The 20809-nt window shown below is 51.0% G+C and overlaps 1 protein-coding gene across 3 annotated transcripts in view; it reads right to left on the bottom strand.

The window, feature by feature from the left end:
- Window positions 1-9569: 9569 nt before the first annotated feature.
- The window catches only part of TRAPPC9 (trafficking protein particle complex subunit 9), a 736107-nt gene continuing 724867 nt past the window's right edge, over window positions 9570-20809 (bottom strand). For all 3 annotated transcript variants that reach the window (XM_058444536.1, XM_058444535.1, XM_058444534.1), the window contains 2 exons: window positions 10551-10774; window positions 9570-9807 (listed from right to left, as the gene is read on the bottom strand). In XM_058444536.1, coding sequence (XP_058300519.1) covers window positions 9640-9807; window positions 10551-10774 — 392 coding nt within the window. In that variant the 3' untranslated portion in view covers window positions 9570-9639. The remainder of the gene's footprint in view (window positions 9808-10550; window positions 10775-20809) is intronic.

Consider the following 20809-nt stretch of genomic DNA (forward strand, 5'->3'; position numbering starts at 1 on the left):
GTGTGTAGTAGGGTCCAACATCTCTTTTTCCCTATGGTTACTCATTTTCCTAGCACTGTGTAAGGAACTGTCCATCCTTTCTCCACTGGTATGTGATAGTGATATGTCATGCATTGAGTCTTCACATAAGGATGTGTCCATTTCTGGGCTCTCCACTGGTCCATTTGTCTATTCCACACTGTCTAATTGCTTTAGCATAACAATACATTTTGATTTATTCTTCAAGAGTATGTTAGCTGTTGTTGGACCTTTGCATTTCTATATAAATTTTAGAATCAGCTTGCCAAATTCCACCAAAAAAAGTCAAGATTTTTATTGGTGTTGCATTGAATCTGTAGATCAATTTAGCAAGAATTTACATCTTTATGAGAAGGAGTCTTCCAACCCATTTATTTAGATCTTCTTTAATGTCCTACAATACATTTTTATAACTTTCTCCATAAAGGTCTTGGATATTAAAGGAAAGATTTATTCTTGGTTTCTGTATTAGTTTCCTATTGAGGTTGTAACAAATTACCACAAACTTAGTGGCTTACAACACCACCAATTCCTTATCTTACAGTCCGGGAAGGAAGAAGTCTGAAACGAGTCTCACTGGGCAGAAATAAAGGTGTCAGTAGGGCTGGATTCCTTATGGAGTTTCTAGAGGAGAACATGTTTTCTTTCCTTTTCCAGCTTCTGAAGTTTGAGGCATTCCTTAGCTCTTGACCCCTTCCTCCATCCTCAAAGCCAACAACATTGAGCTAAGTTCTTTTGGTGCCATCTCTCTGGCTCTCTTTGCCTCCTTCTTTCCCTTTTAAGAATTCTCATGATTACATTACATCTACCTTGATAATCTCCCTATCTTAAGACCAGATGATTACAACCTTAATTTTATCTGTACTCATTATTCTTCTTTGCCATGTAACTCGGTATATCATAGGTTCTGGGAATGAGGATGTAGACATCTTTCAGATGCTGTTATTCTTCCTACCATGGGTTCTTTACATTTTTTGTAGTTCTAAGAATAACGTTTATAATTTTATTTTCTAGATGTTTGTTGCTAAGGTGCAGTAATGTTGTAGATTTTTGTATATCGATTTTGTATACAAACTTGCTGAATACAATTCTAGTAAATCTAAAGATTCTTTAGTCTTTGTTATTGATGATATAATGTACATGAGTTTTGTTTCTTGCTTTCTAGATTGTATGCCTTTATGTGTGATTCTCTTTGCTTTTCTGTGCTAGTATGGACCCCTTATACAATGTTGACTAAAGCGAAGATAATAAGCATCCTTGCCTTATTCCTACCTCAATAATGAGAATAAGGCTTGCTGTATGTAGTTTTTACACATAGTCTTTTATCAGGTTAAGGGAATTATCTTCTAGACCTAGCTTGCTAAGAGTTCTTTTTGGGTTTGGGGAGTTTTTAATAATGAAAGAATGTTGATTTTTATCAAAAGCTTTTGATATGATCATGATTTTTCTAATTTGTTAGTGGGGTGAATTCACTAATGCTTTTTTTTTTTTTGAGACAGAGTCTCGCTCTGTTGCCCAGGCTGGAGTGCAGTGCTGCAATCTTGGCTCACTGCAAGCTCTGCCTCCCGGGTTCACGCCATTCTCCTGCCTCAGCCTCTCTGAGTAGCTAGGACTACAGGCGCCCGCCACCACACCTGGCTAATTTTTTTTTGTATTTTTAGTAGAGATGGGGTTTCACCATGGTCTCGATCTCCTGACCTCGTGATCCACCCGCCTCGGCCTCCCGACACTAATGCTTTTTTAATGTGAAACCAACCTTGCATTCTCTGAATGAAGACACCTTGATCATGATACACTAACTTTTTCACACATCATTGAATCTGTTACCATTTAAAAGTTTTGCATTTTAAATGATGCTTGATTTAGCCTGAAATTTCCTTTCTCATGTTGCTTCGTCAGATTTTGGTATTAAGATTACACTAACCTTATAACAATATTTGAGTGTTTACTCTTTTTCCACATTTATAAATATTTTGTATATCATTACAATTTTTTGTTCCTTAAATATTTGTTAGATTAAAAACCATCTGGGCCTACAGTTTTCTTCTTGGAAAGATTTTTACCTTGATTTTTTACTGGCTTTAGGATTATGCAGTCTATTATCATAAATTTTATTACATTTTTCTAGAAAATTTGTATTTAAGTTTTCAAGTTTATTGACATAAAATTCTTCATAATTTCCTCTTACATTTATAATATCCTTGTATCATTGTCTGCAATATCTGATGTCCCCTTTATTTGTAATGTGGTTACTTGGTGCCTTTTTTCTTGTCCTTATTAATCTAGTCAGAGTTTTCTCCATTTTATCAGCTTTTTCGATAAATAACCATTGGCTTTTTCCTATTGTGTGTTTCTTTTCTATTTTATTAATTTATGATCTTATCTTTATTATATGCTTCTCTTTTATTTGATCTCTACTGCCATCATTTCCAGTTCCTGGTGATGGTGCTTAGATCATTAACTTTCACACTTTCCTCTTTTGATTACAAGCATTTGAGTTTATAAATTCTCCCTCTAAATACTGACTTATCTGAAGCACACACGTTTTGACATATACTTTTATTATTGCCTATTTTCAATATTTCCTACTTTCCGTGGTGGTTTCTTATTTCAACTATGAGTTATCTAGAAGTGTTACCTAATTTCCCAATACATGACTTTTATAATTATAAAAAATTAAAATAATTAAACAACAAACAAGTGATCAATTTCTAACTGAATCATATTGGGTTCAGATAATGTGATCTATAACACAGTCCTTCCACTACATATTGGGCCATAAAACAAATAGTAACATATTTGCTTGATGAAAATGTCTCTGTACAGCTGTTGAAATAGTCTATATATGTCCATTAAGTCAAATTTATTAGACTTTTCAAATCTTCTATGCCCTTAAAATTTTTGTCTTCTTAATCTTTCATTTTCTGAGAGAGCTATGTTAAAATCTTCCACTATAATTATTGGTTTGTCTATTTCTCCTTATAGTTCTGTCAGGTTTTGCTTTATGTATTTGACATTGTATTACTAGTTGCATACAAATTTGGAGTTATTATAGCTTCCTGGTGAATTACTACTCTTATCATCATGATATTATTGTCTTTATTTCTAGAAGTAATTTTGGTTTTTGTGCCTCATAATTTCTTTTCATTAGGACTTTTCTGGTACATATTTTCTTGCCATTTTATTTCAACCTTCTGAATCCTTATGTTTTAATGTATATTGTAAACATCATAAACCTGATTTTGTGGGTTTTGTCATCTTTCATCTAACAGATTTAGTATATTTTCATTTATGGTAGGTACTTATTTCCATAACTTATAATCACTTTTTAGCTGTTACATAACTTCTCTGTGCCTCATTTTTCTCCACTGTAATACAGGGATAATAGCAACATCTACTTTAAAGACTTTTGGCTGGGACCGGTGGCTCATGCCTATAATCCCAGCACTTTGGGAGGCCAAGGTGGACGGATCACCTGAGGTCAGGAGTTCAAGACCAGCCTGGACAACATGGTGAAATCCCATCTCTACTAAAAAAATACAAAAAAATTAGCTGGGCGTGGTGGTGGGCACCTGTAATCTCAGCTACTCGGGAGGATGAGGCAGAAGAATCACTTGGACCTGGGAGGCAGAGGTTGCAGTGAGCTGAGATCGTGCCATTGCACTCCAGTCTGGGCAACAGAGTGAGACTCCATCTCAAAAAAAAAAAAAAAGACTTTGTAAGTAAGCTTATCTATATCTATGTATCTCCTAAGGAAGGAATAGAGACTTCCTTATAAGCATACTTATTTTATATTTTATAGCATACATATGAAGTTTTTATATATATAATCTTAGAAGAATGCTTAACACATATGGCTATATTAAGTGTAAGCATCACCATTAGTATTATTAATACCATTAATATTTGTTCTGCCATTTCTATTTCTTTCTGTAGTTTTTCTTCTTTCCTTTCTTGACTTCTTTCAGACTGATTAGTTTTCCTCATTCCAGTTTTGGGGTTCACAAATTTAGAAGTTGTTCATGCTATTTTTCATCTTCTTGATAGTTACTCCAGAAATGAAAACCTGGAAACCTTTTGAGACAGATTCTCGTTCTGTCCCCAAAGCTGGAGTGCAGTGGTACAATCATGGCTCACTGCAGCTTCAACCTTCCAGGTTCAAGTGACCCTTCAATCTTAGCCCTATGAGTAACTGGGACTATAGGCATGAGCCACTACCCCTAATTTTTAAATTTTTTGTAGAGATGGGATCTTGCTATGTTGCCCACGCTGGTCTTGAACTCCTGGGCTCAAGCGATCTTCCCACCTCAGCCTCCCAAAGTGCTGGAATTGCAGGCGTGAAACATCATGCCTGGCTGAAACTTTCATAAATAAAGCACCAAAGCCCAAGTCTAAGTCAATCAATATCTTTACCCTCCTCCTAAACCTTTGAAATTGAAATTAAAGGACCTTCTCACACTTTAATTCCAATCATCCCCTCACCAACATTTATGTACTATTTTGCTATATATGTTAATTCTATTATGCTGTAACTCAACAGTTCACAATTATTAGTACATGTACTGTAAATGTTTTAGATTTACTGACATATATACCACTGAATTTGTTCTTTCTTCCTTCTTGTATCTCTGACATTCCATCTGGTATCAATTTCCTTCTACTAGTATTTCAAATTCCCTTTAATGAGGTTTTGGTGGTGGAAAACTCTGCTTTTGTTTATAATAAAATGTCATTATTTTACTCATTGAAAAGTATTTTTGTTGCTCAGCACATTCTCGATATTATTTCACTAACTCCTGGACCTCCCTTTTGTTGGTGAGAAGTCAGCTGTCAATCAATTGCCACTCTTTGGAAAGCAATTTTTGTCTTTCTCTTTTAAAAATCATCCCTTTGTTTTGCATCTGGTCTCCTGAAATTGTATTATGATGTGTCAACTGTGTATTTTAAATGTTATCCTACTAGGAATTTCTTTGACTTTTTGAATCTGTGGATTTTTATCCTTGTGAGTTTTGAGGAGTTCTCAGTCATTATTTCTTCAATACTGCATTTTCTCCATTTTCTTTATCTTTTCCTCCAGGAACTCCAATCAGCTATATTTGAGAGTTTCTCACTTTGTCCTCCATGTTTTCTTACATTTCTTTCATATTTTCTGGTCTTTCTGATTTCTGTTTTTAATAACATCTTCAATTCTACCTTTCATTCACTAGTTCTGTCTTGAACGGAGTTTAATCTGCTCTTTAAGCTATTCATTAAATATTTCACATCAATTCTATTTTTCAGTTGCAGAAGTTCTGCTTGATTCTTTTATGATATTCTAGTTCTTTACTCATCTTAATCTTTTTCATTTCTTATAACATGTTAAGCATAGTCATTTTAGTCTATGTCTGATAAGTCCAGTATGATTCTTTTTCAATCCTGTATTTGCTGATTTTGTCTCTCCTAGCTCTCACTCCTGATGCATTGCTTCCTTGTGTATTTCATGACTTTCTTTGTTTTTAAACTCTGAAATAATCATTTTCCTTGTAGAAACTCTTGCAGGTTTTTGGATAAAAATGAATTCCTCCAGAAAGGATGTGTTTATTTCTTTGTCTGGTACCTGTATTATGGAGTGCTGTCTGTCTTTGAAATTAATTAACAACTTAAGGTTTGGAAGAAGCAGTTAGGGAGTGTAGTTTGGGACTGCAAATTCATGGGAGGGTCAATATGGAATCAAAGGATCAAGACAGGGAAGTGTAACATCTACTCTCCTAGTAGGGTGGGAAGAGGATTATTTTTAGTTCATCCTTTACTAAAGGTGTCATCTTTAGGCTCTCAAATTGATGCGGACCAGTCATCTATTCGATTCCCCAGCCAGTGGGCCCTGAGCTTTGTCATCTTTCCTCCAGTTTCGGAAGGCTGAAGACATTGATAGTCCAGCTTTGGCAAAACCCCTCAAAGTGGAAGTTGGCATCAGTGCACAGCTCACCTCTCAGGACTTTGCCTACACACAGGTACTGGGCTGAATATTTCTGACTCTCCTGCCAGGTCATGGATGCACTTACAAATGTGTTTTCAGCAAGAGGCTTAGCCTAGACCCCTAGTCTAGATCTCTAGCCCTTCATGTTGAAACCCTTTTTTGATCAAAATTTATTGTGTCTTAAGGCATTGCTTGAGGCCCCAAGAGCCGTGTGGTCACATACATCTCACTCTCTCTTCCCTGCGTACTGGGATCAGAAATACCTCTTAACAAGTTATCATTGACAATTTCTTGGCTGGTAGGCTCAGAAGCCCCAAATGATGCTTACATATTTTGAAACCATCTGCAGGTCTGGACTTTGCTTGAATACTTCTATTGACAAAGAGCTCACTCCATCAGCATTCCCTGTCCCATTTCAGCACTTGTGTTAGAAAGTTCTTCCTTATATGCTTCATGTTACCTAATACATTAAGCCATGCAGGGGATTAACGGAACATAGCAATGTGGCCTGTTAAGGGTCCCAGGAGAAGAATGGAATTTCAGGCACATGGCACAGGATATTTCAGGCACAGGACATGTGGACGGAATTAAAAAGAACAGCAATGGGAAGGCTAGGAGAAGGGACCCAGTATTTATTGAGAAGTTGCTATCATGTGCTAAAAAAATCTAGGAGGTTAAATCAAACAAACTGGTGTGAAAGTGCCCATGAAATAAGTATTTTTATCTCTATTTATTCAGATGAAAAAAATCAAGGCTTAATTTAAGTAACTTGTTTAAGGTCAAGGAGTTGACAAGTGGCTGAGCTGGAGTTCAGCTTCTCAGACACCTTCCTTTGAATCCTTGCCTTCCTTGTGAATTTCAGATGACGGAGCATGACGGCTGCATGATTATGGGGTCACTGCAGGCCTGTCCTGCCCTGAGGGACCAAGGATCAGAAGGGCAGAACCAACCTGCTCAGCTAGTGAAGTGAAATGGACATGGTCTATTCCTGGATTACCCTCCACTGGCCTTCAGGAGGTTTCTGAATGCACCAGGGGCCTAGAGAAGCAGCAACCACTGGACTGTATTGCCAGGTAGCCAGCAGTGTGGGGTCCTGGAAGAGGCTGGAGGATACTGCGCTGTCACTGAGACACCTGCCCCAGGTCCTCCATCTCAGCCACTGCCCATGAACACAGCTCCACAGCCAGAACGACCCAGCCACAGAAACGCCAGCAAACAACACCCCTGGCTCCCCACATCCCACGGTAAAGCTCCAAACGCTTGGAGCACACACAAGGCCTGACTCCAGGTCACCTTCTCTACTGGGACAGAAAGGGGGCCCTGGGGGTGGGGAAGGGCCTGGGGCTAGCAGAGCCAGGCTGTATTTGGGTCATTTTCCAGGAGGCCTGGGTTATTTCTAATACCCCCTCCTCCAAGAAGACAACTTTGCCTCCTGCCCCTTGAGGTTCTTCCTTCTTGTGGCATCCAGCATTTTCTCTGGTAACTGTTGTGGGTATTTTTTGTATTTTGGGAAACTAAAAAACATAGAAAACTGCAAAAAATAATTACAGTCACCAATATGCTTGCCACTCAGAATCAAACACTGCCAGAGTTTTCCATATTGGCTTTTCTAGGCTTCTATATGCATCTATATCTAATCTGGATCTATGGCTGGATCTTTATCTGTAGCTATGTGTGTACCTGTATCTTGATCTATTGTGCTTTTGAAAGTACGTTACTCAAGTCCCCAGTGACCAGCACCCTCATTCTGACAACAGATGAGATGTCAAATGCAACTCCAGTTGAGGTCACTCTTCTTCAGGGGATGTGTATCCTTTCTACCTTTTAAACATGTTGTTATAGACACGTTCTGAGGCATAGAAAATTTATAAATTGGGGGGACATTGTCTACATAAGTGAGGTTGGGCTGCGCCCATCATCCTGCAACGTGTTGTTTCATTCAATGGCATATTTTTGGGCTCTGTTGAGGTTGACACACATGGATACTGTTTGTTCCATTTAGAAACAGCCCAAGTGGCCAGGCCCTCAACTATGCTGATGCATCCTGAAGGGAAGGGCTGAAGAGACTACCCTGAGCTCCCCACCCACTACTGCAGCCAGACCTTCTGGGGCTGCCTTCCCTGGGGAGCCTCGAGCAGACGCTGAATGAGCTCCAGGAACTGAGGGCCAATGGACACCCGCCCCCACATGCCCCCAGCCCACACATCACAGCGTGCTCCCATCATTCACTGGGCGACAACAGGAGGCCACAGATGGAACAAAAAACCTGTTCCTCAGGCCGGAGGCCACAGGGTGACCTTGCTCCCAGCGAGGGAGGTTTGGGCCTGGGGCTTCAGGCCCTCAGGAAGCTCCCTCAGCCCTGTAGGCCTCCTGATGCCAACACGACTCTGCCCCATGAGGGGCCAGGGCAGTCACTTCCTGGCCCTGCCTGTTTGGCCAAGTGGCCTTGAGGAAGCCCTGCTCTCTGTCCCCCAATACTCCATGGGAGTTCGAGTGCCCAAAGGGCACCTGGCAAGCCTGGTATCTGCTGGGGACGAAGAGCTGTTTATCCTCCCTGGGAACTGGGGAGCCAAGGGTCAACACAGCCAGGAGCCTGCCCCCAGGCCAGGACTCTTGGGGGTGGTGTAGACACACCCCAGCTCTGGCCCTCAAGGGAGATGTGAGCCGTGTGCTTTCTCTCTCCCGTTCTCCCTGAGGAACGCAGGGCCAGCTGCCCACTGTGGCGGCACCTCGGGCCCAGTCACACTCCTTCACTGGTGATCTCCCTCCCCTGCGGGGCTCCCTCCACCTCCCAGACAAGCTGCTGGTGCCCAGATTCCTGTCTCAGGGTTTGCTTATGCGGGATCTCTAACTCAGAACCCATCCGTTCCTGGGTCCGGCTTCTGCTGGGAAGCCAGCCACCTGAGGCGGGGGCTGACGGGCTGGGTGGGGGCCCTGGACCACACTGGGCCAGCAGATGCAGGGAGGCAGGGACGGGGAGGCAGGCTATTTATTGAAGAACTGCTCGCAGACATGGACGCACATAGCCACGGTAACCAGACGCCACCCTGGGGCCAGGGAGCACCCAGAAACAGCCCTGGGCTGCCAGCCTGGACATTTGCCCACCATGGGTGGAGGGCCTCTCTTGGTGTCAACCATCCACAACCACCTACGGCACCATCTCTCCTGCCAAGTTGCCCACGGAGGTCTCCAGGAAGAAAACCAGCCTTGGGGGATTCCAAGGCCCAGGGAGGGAGGGGAGCTGCCCACGCCCTCAGGCTGTGCCCAGTCTCATGCTCACCATTTCTATGGCCGAAGGGTAGTGGCTGGACCAGGGAGGTCCCTCTGCTGGGGTGAGCAGCACAGCACGGCTGGGGCCCCAGGTCACAGAAACGGGTGCAGGGATCCCGGGACCCGGGCTGGCTGGGCACCCGCTCTGGGATTTCCTCTGCTCCAGCCTGTGTGTGGTCCAGGAACAGTGTGGGAAGGGGCGAGGCACGGGGTGGGGCTGCCATGTCCGGGGCTTCTGCGTAGCCCAGCAAAGATGCTAGAGGAGGAACGGGAGGAGAGGGCTGGGAGGGGGCTGGGGGGGAAGGAGGAGACGGGGCTGCATTGTAGGGGGTGTGGGAGGCCAGGCAGGGTCACCTCTGGCCCTGGAGAAACAGGGACGGAAGTGGGCGGCGGGCTCAGGCCTGCGCCTCCAGGGCACGCACGTGCACGCTGGGCAGGCAGAACCAAGAGGGTGGCAGCTCCTTGCTGGTGCTGTCCTCGTGGAACCGGATGTGCAGGAAGAAGTCTCCCGTGTAGAGGAAGAGGAGGGACCCCAGGCAGGCCGACTGGCCAGATGGCTGCACCTGAGCAGGGAGGAGAAAGATGTGTCAGTCTGTTCAGCAGCACGGGCCACCCAAAGCCACCAGGAATCCCGGGAACCTGCCTGGACATAGGTGCTATGGGGGTGAAGCGAGGGCCACCCAGGCCTGGCTCCAGTGCCCCCTCCAGCAGGTCACTGCACCTCTCCGAGCCAGTTTTCATCTTGGAAAGGAGCTGCCGACATTCCCATTCCTGAATTGTGTGGGGGCTCAGGGGGTCACGAGTGTGGGAGGGAGTGAGGGAGAGGTTGGGGCAGAGGGGAATGGAATGTCAGCCTGTGCTGGGGCCTGACAGTGAGGTGCTGAGAGGCAGCTTGGGAGGTGGGAGGTGGGGGCTGAGGGTGTGGGCTGGAGCCTTTCAGCGGGAGGAGCGGCAGGCACGGGATGGGTGACAGTGACATCACAGTGATGCCACAGCAGGGTCCAATCACAGAGCGGCACCCTGTCCTGGGCACAGCTCCCATTCCCTGCACATTTTCCCGCTTCACCAACCCTCAGGGCCTCACTGTCCAGGACTGAGAGACAGAGGTGAGCTTGTCTAAGTTCCTGCAGTGAATGGGGCAGACTCAGACTCAGTGTGCACACGTGACCACAGAACCCCTGCTGCTGTCGTCTGCTGGATGTATGCTGACCCCAAAGCCCACCACCCGGGGAAGGGGGACGATGACCATGAGGGCCCGGGCCACATGGCCAGAGGCTCCCAGACCGCCCTGCACACCACCACGCACCGCATCGAGGTAGAAGGTGCTGGAGCCCACGAAGGAGATGGTGTCGTGCAGGTCATAGTTGTGCACGCCATTCTGGTGGTCCTGGAAGGGGACCACGGTGAGGGCGAAGGGCCCTACGCTGCGCGGGCTCCGGTTGGTCAGCCGCACCTCCAGGCACACGGGGTCGCCCACCTGGCAGGCCGCCGCAGCCTCGCGGTCACATGGCTGTCCATCCACCAGCACATCTGCAAGGGACACGAGACTGTCAGGGGCTGGGCTGGCCTGCACGGCCCAGCTGGCCTACCCCACCCAGTCGCTGATTCATTCATTTCTTCCCTCCTTCACCCTTCAAGGCTGCCACCCACTCCCTGCCAGGCTGGACACTGGGGACGCAGATGTGTGACCAGTTCCTGGACTCTAGAAGAGGAACCTGGCAAAGACGGGTGTGGTGGCTAGAGCTATGACTCAAGGGGTCTGCACCCCACTGGAGGGGCCTCTGGGAGGGCCTCCTGCCACAGCCCACCTGGAAGGCGAGGAGCTCTCTAGTGAGTCAGGGGCTCCTGTCCAGGTGAGAGTCTGACACTGTGGAGGCGAGGGTGTGGAAGGGGCCCTACAGGCCCTAAAGTGCCCCAGCTCAGGGGTCAGGTGAACTTTGGAGCACAGGCAGGCCCGGGGTCCCTCTCCTCTAGTGGCTGCAAGACCGCACACCCCAGGAGGTGGTGTCTTGATCTCGTTCCCGACGAGGAACGCACAGTGGGCTCCGGCACTCCCTGCGAAGTGGCTGCACTGTGTTTTCCTCATCCTGTCCAGGGTGCCTGACACACAGCCCAGCACAGAACAGGTGCTCACGGGAGCGGACCCTGAGCACTCGTGGACCCTGCCAGGCAGGGAGCTGGGCCTGGGCAAAGAAGCATAGATTCAACTCCTCTTCCCTTCCTTGCTCACATGCCCCAAGAGCTTGCAGACAAGGACGACGCCTCCTAACTGGGCAGCAGCAGGGAAGGAGGCCGAGGCCAGGGCGGGGGCGGGGGCGGAGAGGGTGTGCCTCCTCTCATGGAAGCGAGCTGATGATCAGGGTGGCGGGTTTGATGGTGAGCCCCAAAAGATATGTGAGAATATTGGGGAAGGGGGGTCTTTGGAGATGTAATCAAGCGAAAGGTCCCGATAGGAGCTCATTCTGGGTTACAGTGAGCCCTGCAGTGAGTGACAATGTCCTTATATGGGGCAGAAGAGGAGAAAGCACAGACAGAGACAGAGGCTGAGACTAGAGGATACAGCCAGGAGCCAAGGAGCCCAGGGTAGCTGGAGCCCCTAGGAGCTGGAGGAGGGAGGAATAAGCCCCCAGAACCTCCCACGGTCCTGCAACACCCTGGTCTCAGACTTCCTGCCTCTGGAACTGAGAACACACATCTGTTGTTCAAGCACCCAGTTTGTGGTCATTCGCTGTGGCAGCCCTAGCAGGCTAAGACAGGGAGGGCCCTTCCTGCTGGGCAAAGGCCACCTGCTGTGACCCTGTTGTGGAGGTCACAGAAGTTGGGGGGTCTTGCAGCCTGCAATTCAACTTCACATCATCTGAGTACAAACTGCGTGGCTGTGGGAGCCAGCCTGAGCCCTACGGTCTGCCGTGGCTGATCCTGTGCTGTGGGCTATCACGGCAGGCACATGGAGTAAGGATGACATGACGGTGACACGCCTAGGGAGAGTGTGTGGGCCACAAGAGCGCTCCCACCCCTTCTGCCCCTTAACACAGTCACTGGCATCCTGGGCCAGGCCTGTTGCCAGCACCCTGCAGCGGAGGATCCTGGAAACACCCTGACCCACAGCCCTCTGCGCTTGACCTCTGTTTCGTGGCTGCAAGCAGGGCCCTGTAGGGTGTCCTCACTGCAGCCCCGAGAGGAAGGTCCTCTAAGGACTGGCCCGCCTGGCTCACATGGTCAAGCCAGAGTAGGTGACTTCAGGTGCAGTCGGGCCTCCCACTGTCCTGCCTGAGTTCCACTGGCCTCACATGCAGGTGAGGAGGAAAGCATCTTCTAAGACCCCAAGCCACTCTTTCGACCCCTGAAGAGGATGGGGGCAGAGGGGGCAGGATATTGAAAGTCCCTGCACCCGATTCCCAGCGAGTCCTGGCTCAGAGCCTCTGGGCCTGTCTCCTCTGCCATCCAGGGTCCCAGGTTCACAGGGAGGCTGTGGGGGCCTGGCAGGCAGCAGAGGATCTCGTGGCCATGGCGCAAGAAGAAGGACTCCTGGCACATTAGTGCTCTCCATAGCTCGTGTGCCAGAGAGGTTTAAGGGTACGCAATTCTTAAAAATTCATTTCCAGTGCGTCCTCATTTTCTCATTTTAGAGAAGTCAGTGCGTGGTTTACGATAAGGAGATGAGGACACGGCCTGTGCTATTAGGGAGTCACCTGCATGTGGTTCGTGTCCACTGTTTTCCAGTGTAAGTGACTGATGCACACCTTTTTTATATTGAGCTCTATCTGAATTCTGAGTTTATGTTCCTGGAACGGCGAGGCAGATGAAATGGGTGGCACAAGAGAAATAAACATTTCTAAGAGAGGCTGATAGGTCAGACTGCCCTCCAGGAAGGCTGGCCCCCGGCCTGTGCCCATCCCCCATCCTCAGGGCTGGAGCTGAAAGGGGCTGCAGAAACCATTTGGTCCCATTCATTCATTCCAAGATTTATTAGCTGGCTGCTAGCCCTTGCAGCCAGTGTGAGGAGCACGACCCACTATTGAGCAAGCTCACAATCCAGTGGGAGAAGGAATGCTCAGCCAAGAGCTGGGGCATGCCAAGCCTCTGCATGATACAGAACTCAACAGGTGCTCACTATAGGGCCCAGGGAAGTAGCCCTTCACTCTGTGCCACTGTGGGGATGGCATCAGGGAAGGCTTCCTGGAGGAAAGGACACCTTTCTCTATTCTAGTGTTTTTCAAGGCTATGATTTGCCCTCAAATCCCAGCTTTTGCTGCATCCTATGCTTTTGGATGTGCAGGGCCACCTGCACTGAGTCTGACCAGGCTGGGATAAGCCTGGGGGTCCTGAGGCCCTGCCCACTGGGCTATGTATAGTGCCCCTGAGTACTTCCAACAGTGCCTGACATGCAGCAGACAGCATGAAGATGGGCTCTTTGTTCTCCCAGCTGGTCTGTTCTGCTGAGCCCAGAAGGTAGGACCAGAAGGACCTGAGCATGAGTGCTTCTATCTATGGGGCCCTGGGGTGTGTCACTACACCTCCTGGGCCTCCGTTTCCTCTTCTGTGACATGGAGCTGATGCTAATGCTAACAGTTGTGACAAGCTCATATCCTTGCTGTGAGGAGCTCAGTCACAGCATGCCCCAGTACTCATGAGCATTTGAGGGACTTTATCTTGAGGCCCAGTGCTGTTGGGGCAGTGGCTTTCGTCTCAAGCCTTGGTTACCTGTCTGTGCTGTGCAGCCCAGTACAAGGAGGCTCCCATCAATCCCCAGCTCTTCTCCCTCCTCTACCTCTGTGCCACCCAAGCCAGGCCTCAGTAAATGTTTCTTGAACAGTGAACCGAACCAGGTGCGGTCTGAGCCTCTTGAATAAAAGGGGGGGAGATGGAGAGAGCAGATGTCGGGGCGGCCTGGTTGCTGGTTCCATTAAAGGAAAGATGCGATTATGTGCACATCAGTGAAGGGTAGTTGGCTCATTACCACCCTGCCCTGCTTTTTTTTTTTTTTTTTTCCAGAGAACTGTGTGGACTGCTGGGGCAGAAGAGGACTGGTCTGTGGGCTTCTGGGCAGAGCCACCCTGGTCTGCCTGTTTAACCCTTCTTAGCCCCAGCTCTGTACGACTCCTTGGGAAGAGAAAGCTGATGAAGGCTTAAAGCCAGCTCTCCCTGTGAACACTGCTGGTGGAACCTTTCTTTGCTACTTTCTCTCTAGGAAGAGGGGAAGGAATGTGTGGCACTTAGGTGTGAGGCCAGGGTGGTAGGGGTTGGCAGGGGTTGTGGGCAGAGCCACGCCCTGTCAGAGCAGGAGGCCAGGCTGCAGTCCCAACTTTGCCTCTGACTTCCCTTCACCCTGGGAAAGGCCGTTTGCCAACTGCTGCCCCCTCCATCTCATCTGTGAAACTGGGATGATGATCTTGACCTCCCAGACTGGGGGCAGGGGTGAAGAGCAGAGAGGACCCAGCCAGAGCGAGCGCTCCTGCCACAGGCTCTCCTGTGTGGCCATCATTGCAGGAGGGAAGTGCTCTGGAATGGCAGGCAGCACTTGTCTTGCTCTCTGCTCTGTCCCTGCTCCCAGGGTGACCAACTATCCCAGTTTGCCCAGGGCTAGTTTGGCTTTAGCCTGCATTGCAGGAAACCCTCAGTGCCAGGCAAACTGGGACGATGGGTCACATTACCCCGAGGCCTGGCATCCACAATGACTGCCAACCAAATTAATGCATTTCTGTGCTCAGCAAGCAGCCGTTTCCTTCCTTGCTCCACAGCTGGGGCAGCCCCTACAGCTCCAGCAGCGCAGATCCAGGCATACAGCCACCAAATCCCCTGACGCTGACTCTTCCCCACGACACAGAGGAAAAGCAAATCTTCCAATGACGGGGCAGAGCAGAGGTCTGTTTTTGTCCGAGAGCATTAAGCTTCCTGAATTCAAAAGGATGCCTTGGTCTCCCCTGGGACCCCCAGAGTACAGCTTAAGAAATGCGGTGGAAACGGGTCTAATGACCATGATGATGATGGCGGCGATGCTCGCAGCTGCCTTGCAATGAGAACGTGTGACCGCATGGCAGGGCTGTGCCCGGGTAGGATTCGTGACCCCGTCAGCAGCAACACCTAGCCACATCCATTGTTGTCAATTCGCTTCTCTGACTCCGGGCCCGAACAAGCGGTGTCCTGTCCCGGGGGATCCGAGGAAATGGGCTCATTTCTGCAGGGCCCCACTCTCCACAGCCACCCTGCTGAGCAGGGCTGCACGGAGCATGCATGTAAGAGGAGAGAAGGGAAGCCAGGGCCACCGTCCATCACAAAATGGCTTCTCCGACTCCAACCAGGAAGGACCTGGGATAAATAATGGGAAAAGTTTCTCAAAGACAAGCTGTTTTGAAGCAGTTTCTAAACTGCCGCTGAGGGACGGGAAGGAACCACATGTGAAAGCGTGGGTGCTGCTGGGAGCTCAGCCCCGTCTGTGGCCCCCGCAGGGGCTGGCTCTACTCCTGGCTCCCCCAGCACCCAGCTTCCATCTGCGCTCCCCAGGCAGGCCCTGAGGGACAAAGCGGGCAGCCCAGGGGCCATGCAGCCTGCCTGTTAGCTTCCGCTGGGAAGAGTGGGTGCCTTCTAGGGGGCCCGCTGCTCAATCACAACGTGAGCCCTAGAACCGGTAGAACCGGGACCCAGTTCTGTGACTGCAGCAGCCCGGCCGGCTGGCCCCCAGGAGGTGGGCAGGGATGCCAGCGCATGTGTCCCCTCCCTCAGCTGCTCCTCACCACCCCCCAGAGCACCTTCCCACAGCCGTCAGGTGGGGGTCATCTGCCCTCCCGCCTCCGGGGAAACCCTGAGTCTGGCGTCTGGGTTTGTGGGGTCCAGTTTTCTCCCACTGTCCTCTAGGGCGGGACCCCATCGGGCTTCCTGCCACCCTCCATTTCCTGGTCCACCACATGAGCCGCCTCTTGGCAGGACTGGCTCCTCCTTCCCTCTCCCAGGCGGGATGGGGCGGGATTTGCACAGCTGTTTGTCCAGGAGCTGTTAGAAGCAAAGGCCCCAGGCTCCTGATTGGCTGGAGAATGGACCGTCTTGGGTTTGAGTTACTTCTCTGTGAATCTCCACCTCTCTGAGCCCCAGTCTTTAGGTGGGGTAGAAGGAGACCACGTCAAGTGGGGTTTTGTTAGGGGCCGCTTGATCCTAACCACCATGGCTCCCAGCCTTCCCTGAGGAGGGTGGATCTGCAGAAGCAGCGGAGGAGAACTAGGACGGGGATGCTTTGCATTTCGACAGCTTCTCCAGGGCCCTTCTTTGCCCGCGGGCTGGCTGTGAACACTGATGAAGCTCCGTGTAGGATGCAATTGAGAGGACGGACGCAGCGGGGGCAGATCCTTCCCGCCTCTCCCGAGCCAGGCACCAGGCAGGCAGTTTCAGCACACTCTGACCACGAGGGAGGCAGACCCAGGGTCTCTGGGGATGTTGGGTCCCCGTAAGCCTTTTTGCCTGGACCTGGAATGCCCTATCCAAGGGAAGCAGCGGCCTAGGGAGGGGAAGGGGCTCCTGTGCCCACAGCCGCCAGTGGTAGAGGGGTCATGAGCTGAAAGACAGAATGACTAAAGGTCGAAACGTGCCTAGCAAAGCCTCCTGAATCCCCAGCACTTCTTTCCCAACAGAGGGGGTCATGTGGGTGACAAAATAATGTGCCCCCTCCACTTGCCCATGTCCCAGTCCCGGGAGCCTGTATGTCCCTTCCCATGGCAGAAGGGGCTTGGCAGATGTGATGAAATGGAGGTCCTGGAGAAGGGGAGAGGCCCCTGGGTCATCGGAGTGGGCCCAATGGCGTCAGGAGAGTCCTTACAAGGCAAGAAGGGAGACAGGAGAGGTGCACACTTGGCTGCTGGCTATGAAGACGGGGGAAGGCGCACGGGGTGCAGGCACCCCAGGAGCTGGAGAACGCCAGCCCAGGGAGGAAGGTAGCCTGCAACACCGATCAGACTCTGGACCCCAGAACCACATGGCGGGGATATGTGCTGTTTAAGCCACTAACCTTGTGGTCACTTGTGAGAGCAGCTGGTGAGCCGAACACAAGTAGGGGTCTGAGGACACACACAGAGCCCCCCAAGGGGCCCCAGTCAGCCTCAGGGCCACCACTTCCCAGGCCGCTAGGGGAGACCCAGCCTGGGCGCAGAGCTGGTCCTGGGGCAGACGGCGCTGGGTAGGGTGCACAGCTCTCCGAGCCTCAGCTTCCTCGTTTGGAATGGTCGTGCCTTCCTCTCAGGGATGTGGAGTGAGTGTCAGATCCTCTATGAGAAGTGCCAGACAGAACAAGTTGCTCCAGGAATGTCGGCTCCTGCCCGCCCCCAGCTTCTGAAAGCCAGTGCGCCCCAGGCTAAGATCACATCATTCATTTATTTAACAAGCAGTGGAGAGGCCCTGAGCCGCAGGCCCGTGCTCCTCTGGGCAACCCTGACATCTCAACCGGGCATCACGGGGTCTCACTCTCCACTTTCTCCTCCAGCCCCTCTTCCCCATGCCTTCCCCAGTAGAGTGGCTCCACCACTGGCAGCAGCTCAAGCTGGGTCCTCTCCTCCCGGACACCCAGCCCCAGCGTGGGACATGTCCAGTGCCTGTGCAGTTGGGCCTCTCCTCAGCCTCCATCCGCCCCGCCCTGGCTGGCTGCTCCCTCTCCTTTCTGCACGGCCACAGCTCTAGTGTGAGACGCTAGTAGGCAGTGTCACTTCCATGCTCCTCGCCTGCCTGGCCCGTGGCTTCTGTTTATGCTCAGAATAAAAGAAAGTCTTGAATGAAATTCTCACCCCAACTCTGGTCTCCTCGGCCCTACGAGTTTCCTCCCAGAGCCCGTCTCCCGGGCTGTGTCCTCCCCACCACTGCTCCCTGGCTGTCCTGTCCCTCCAGCACATCCTTCCTGTCCCAGAGCCTCTGCACCTGCCGTCCTCACCTCCCTACCAGCCCCATCCTGATGGTCAGGTCTTGGCCCTGCCAGAAAGGCTGTCCCTGACCACACAGTAGAGGGCTTCCTGCCCCTGCCAGCCACTTGGCCACATTCATGTATTTTCTCATGGCCTTAGCATCTGATCTGAAGCGACCTTGTTTATCCATTTGTTTCATTATTAACTACCTGTGTTCTTCCTCGTCAGGAAGCCCCAGGAACACTGGCACTTGGCCGTCTCATTCACCGTGGTGTCCCCAATACCCAGCACAGGCAGGCAAATGGCAGACACAAGTTCCATTTCATATCTGCTGGTCACATAGATGGACGAGTGAGTGAGTGAATACTGGGCTTTGGGGTTAGATACCCAGGTTTGAACGCTGGCCCCACCACCGACTGGCTGTGCCCTGCCCCATTCAAACCGCTAGCGCACCATTTGGCACAGGAGGGACCAGGGCCATGTCCCAGAAGTGCGTCCCGAATGAGGACTCTAGGACCAGCTACAATGCTCGGCTCTGGACCCATACACGACAGTACGCTTCCAGAGATGACGTATGCAGGAGAACCTCATGGTGTAAGGAACCTCCTGGGAGCCAGTCAGCCTCCTTCCTCAAGGTGTCACATCAGCACCGGCCCCCTCTGCCCTCCTGCCCCTGGCCCTGCTTCTGCTTCACATTTAATACCAGCCAGAGTTACGGACATAATTGTGTCTGGCCCAGAATTCCTACTGAAGTCCCTGCCACATTCACGCTATAGCACGTCCAGGCTCTGGTAGAAACACGGGCTATAAATAAAGGCTGTGCCCGCCAGGGAGGGGCTTGGCAGGGCACAGAGAAAGGAAGCCATTGGCCAGCCTGTGCATGGGGTCAGGGGGCCACTGTGGGGGCTGAGAACGCGGCAATGCGCGCACGCTGGGCAGGGGGAGGCAGGCTGGCCGAGGCTCACAGGTGGTAAAGTGTGTCTCACTCAGCGCCCACATCCTCCCAGGAGGTCAGAGAGCAGGTGCAGCTTTATTTGCAGAAGCACGCTGAGGTGTAGAGAGGTGACAGGAGCTGCCTGGGCCCCGTGGGGGCCCTGTGGAAGCAGGCCTGGGAGCCCTGTCCTGGAGAGTGGTCGGCAGAGGGGGCAGTTCCAGTGGTGATGTTCAACAGGATAAGGCCCGCGCGGGCGGTGAGCTCAGGTGCTCTGTGGGGACAGGGGCCCCAACTGGAGCCGTCCTGGGGCAGGCCCGTCCTTCGGCCTCTCCACCTCTGGCTGTCATGACCCGCTCAGGACTCAGGCTGCTGGAGGGCAGATGTGGGGCTGGTGCAGGCCTTCCAGTCTGGGCTCTGCCAAACACCGCCTCCACTGTGGTCTGGCTGTGTCAGGAGCAACGCCAGGAGGGGTGAATCCAGGGAGATGCAGAGGCCCAGCCCTGGGCAGCTGCCATTCCCATTTGATTCCACAGCTTGGGACTCCAGCCAGAGGTTTCTGTAACAGGAATGAGCCCCAGGAGGAGGGTGGAGGACGTGGGGGAAGCGGCCTGCCCTACCTGCACCCACGGCCTCCCCTTCCCCTAATTCAGTCCTTGGAGCAGCCCCAGTAGGAGGGTTGGCCCTTGTTCCATTTGACAGATGAAGCCCTTGAGGTGGCGAGTGGCTCAGGAGCTGGTCTCAGGTGAACAGCAGTAGGTGCTGAGCCCCCGCTGGATTCCTGGGCTCTGGACTTGGTCTGGTTTTGTTGTTTTTGTTGTTGTTGTTTTCCAATAGCTTTATCGAGATAAAAGTCACATACCACACAATTCACCCACTTAAAGTGTACGATTCAGTGGTTCATAGTATATTCAGGCATGTGAGACCATAGCCCATTTTCAAACATCTCCATCACCGTCAAAAGAAACCCTGTACCCTTTTAGCCATCACTGCCCCGCCCCCCAGACCCACTCCACCCCCAGCCCTGGGCAACCCAGTAATGACCTTTCCCGAGCCGTACATTTCCCTACTCTGACTCCCATATAAACAGAAGCGGAGGGCAGTGAGCTCCGGTGCCTGGCTTCCTTCGCAGAGCACGATGTCTCTAAGGCTCACCCGTGCTGCAGCATGGGTCAGTGCTGCGTTCTTTCTCATGATGGGACAATACTCCATGTCTGGATGGGGCACATTTTGTTCATCAGGCATCCACCAAGGGACACATGGGCTGTTTCCACCTTTGGCTGTTATGAGTGGTGCTGCTATGAACGTTTATGGAGAAGATTTTGTGTGGACACGGGTTATCATTTCTCTTGGGTGTACACCTGACAGCAGATTTGCTGGGTCAAATGGCAACTCTGTCTAACGGTTTCAGGAAGCACCAGACTGTTTTCCAAGGCGGCTGCACCCCCATTCCCAGCGGCGGCGCGGGAGAGGCCTGACTGCTGCACGCCTTCTATGGCACTGTGGTTGCCTGGCTCTGGTTCACCCATCCTGGTGGAGGTGAAGTAGTATCTTGCCGTAGTTCTCATGTGCGTTCTCTCTCACGTGCCTTGCTGCCGGTGCTCACTGCTCCCTGCGCAGACAGCCCCGCTGTGCCCTACCAGCCTGGGACAGCTGTTTGGAATGGCCCTTCTGTGCAGTCCTCTTTGCTTGCAACGTCCATGAGCCATGAGAACCCTCTAGAACTCCAAGCCCTTGACCTCCGTATTTTGGGAG

Source organism: Hylobates moloch, unplaced genomic scaffold, assembly GCF_009828535.3.
Source record: "Hylobates moloch isolate HMO894 unplaced genomic scaffold, HMol_V3 SCAFFOLD_9, whole genome shotgun sequence".
Taxonomy (NCBI): Eukaryota; Metazoa; Chordata; class Mammalia; order Primates; family Hylobatidae; genus Hylobates; species Hylobates moloch.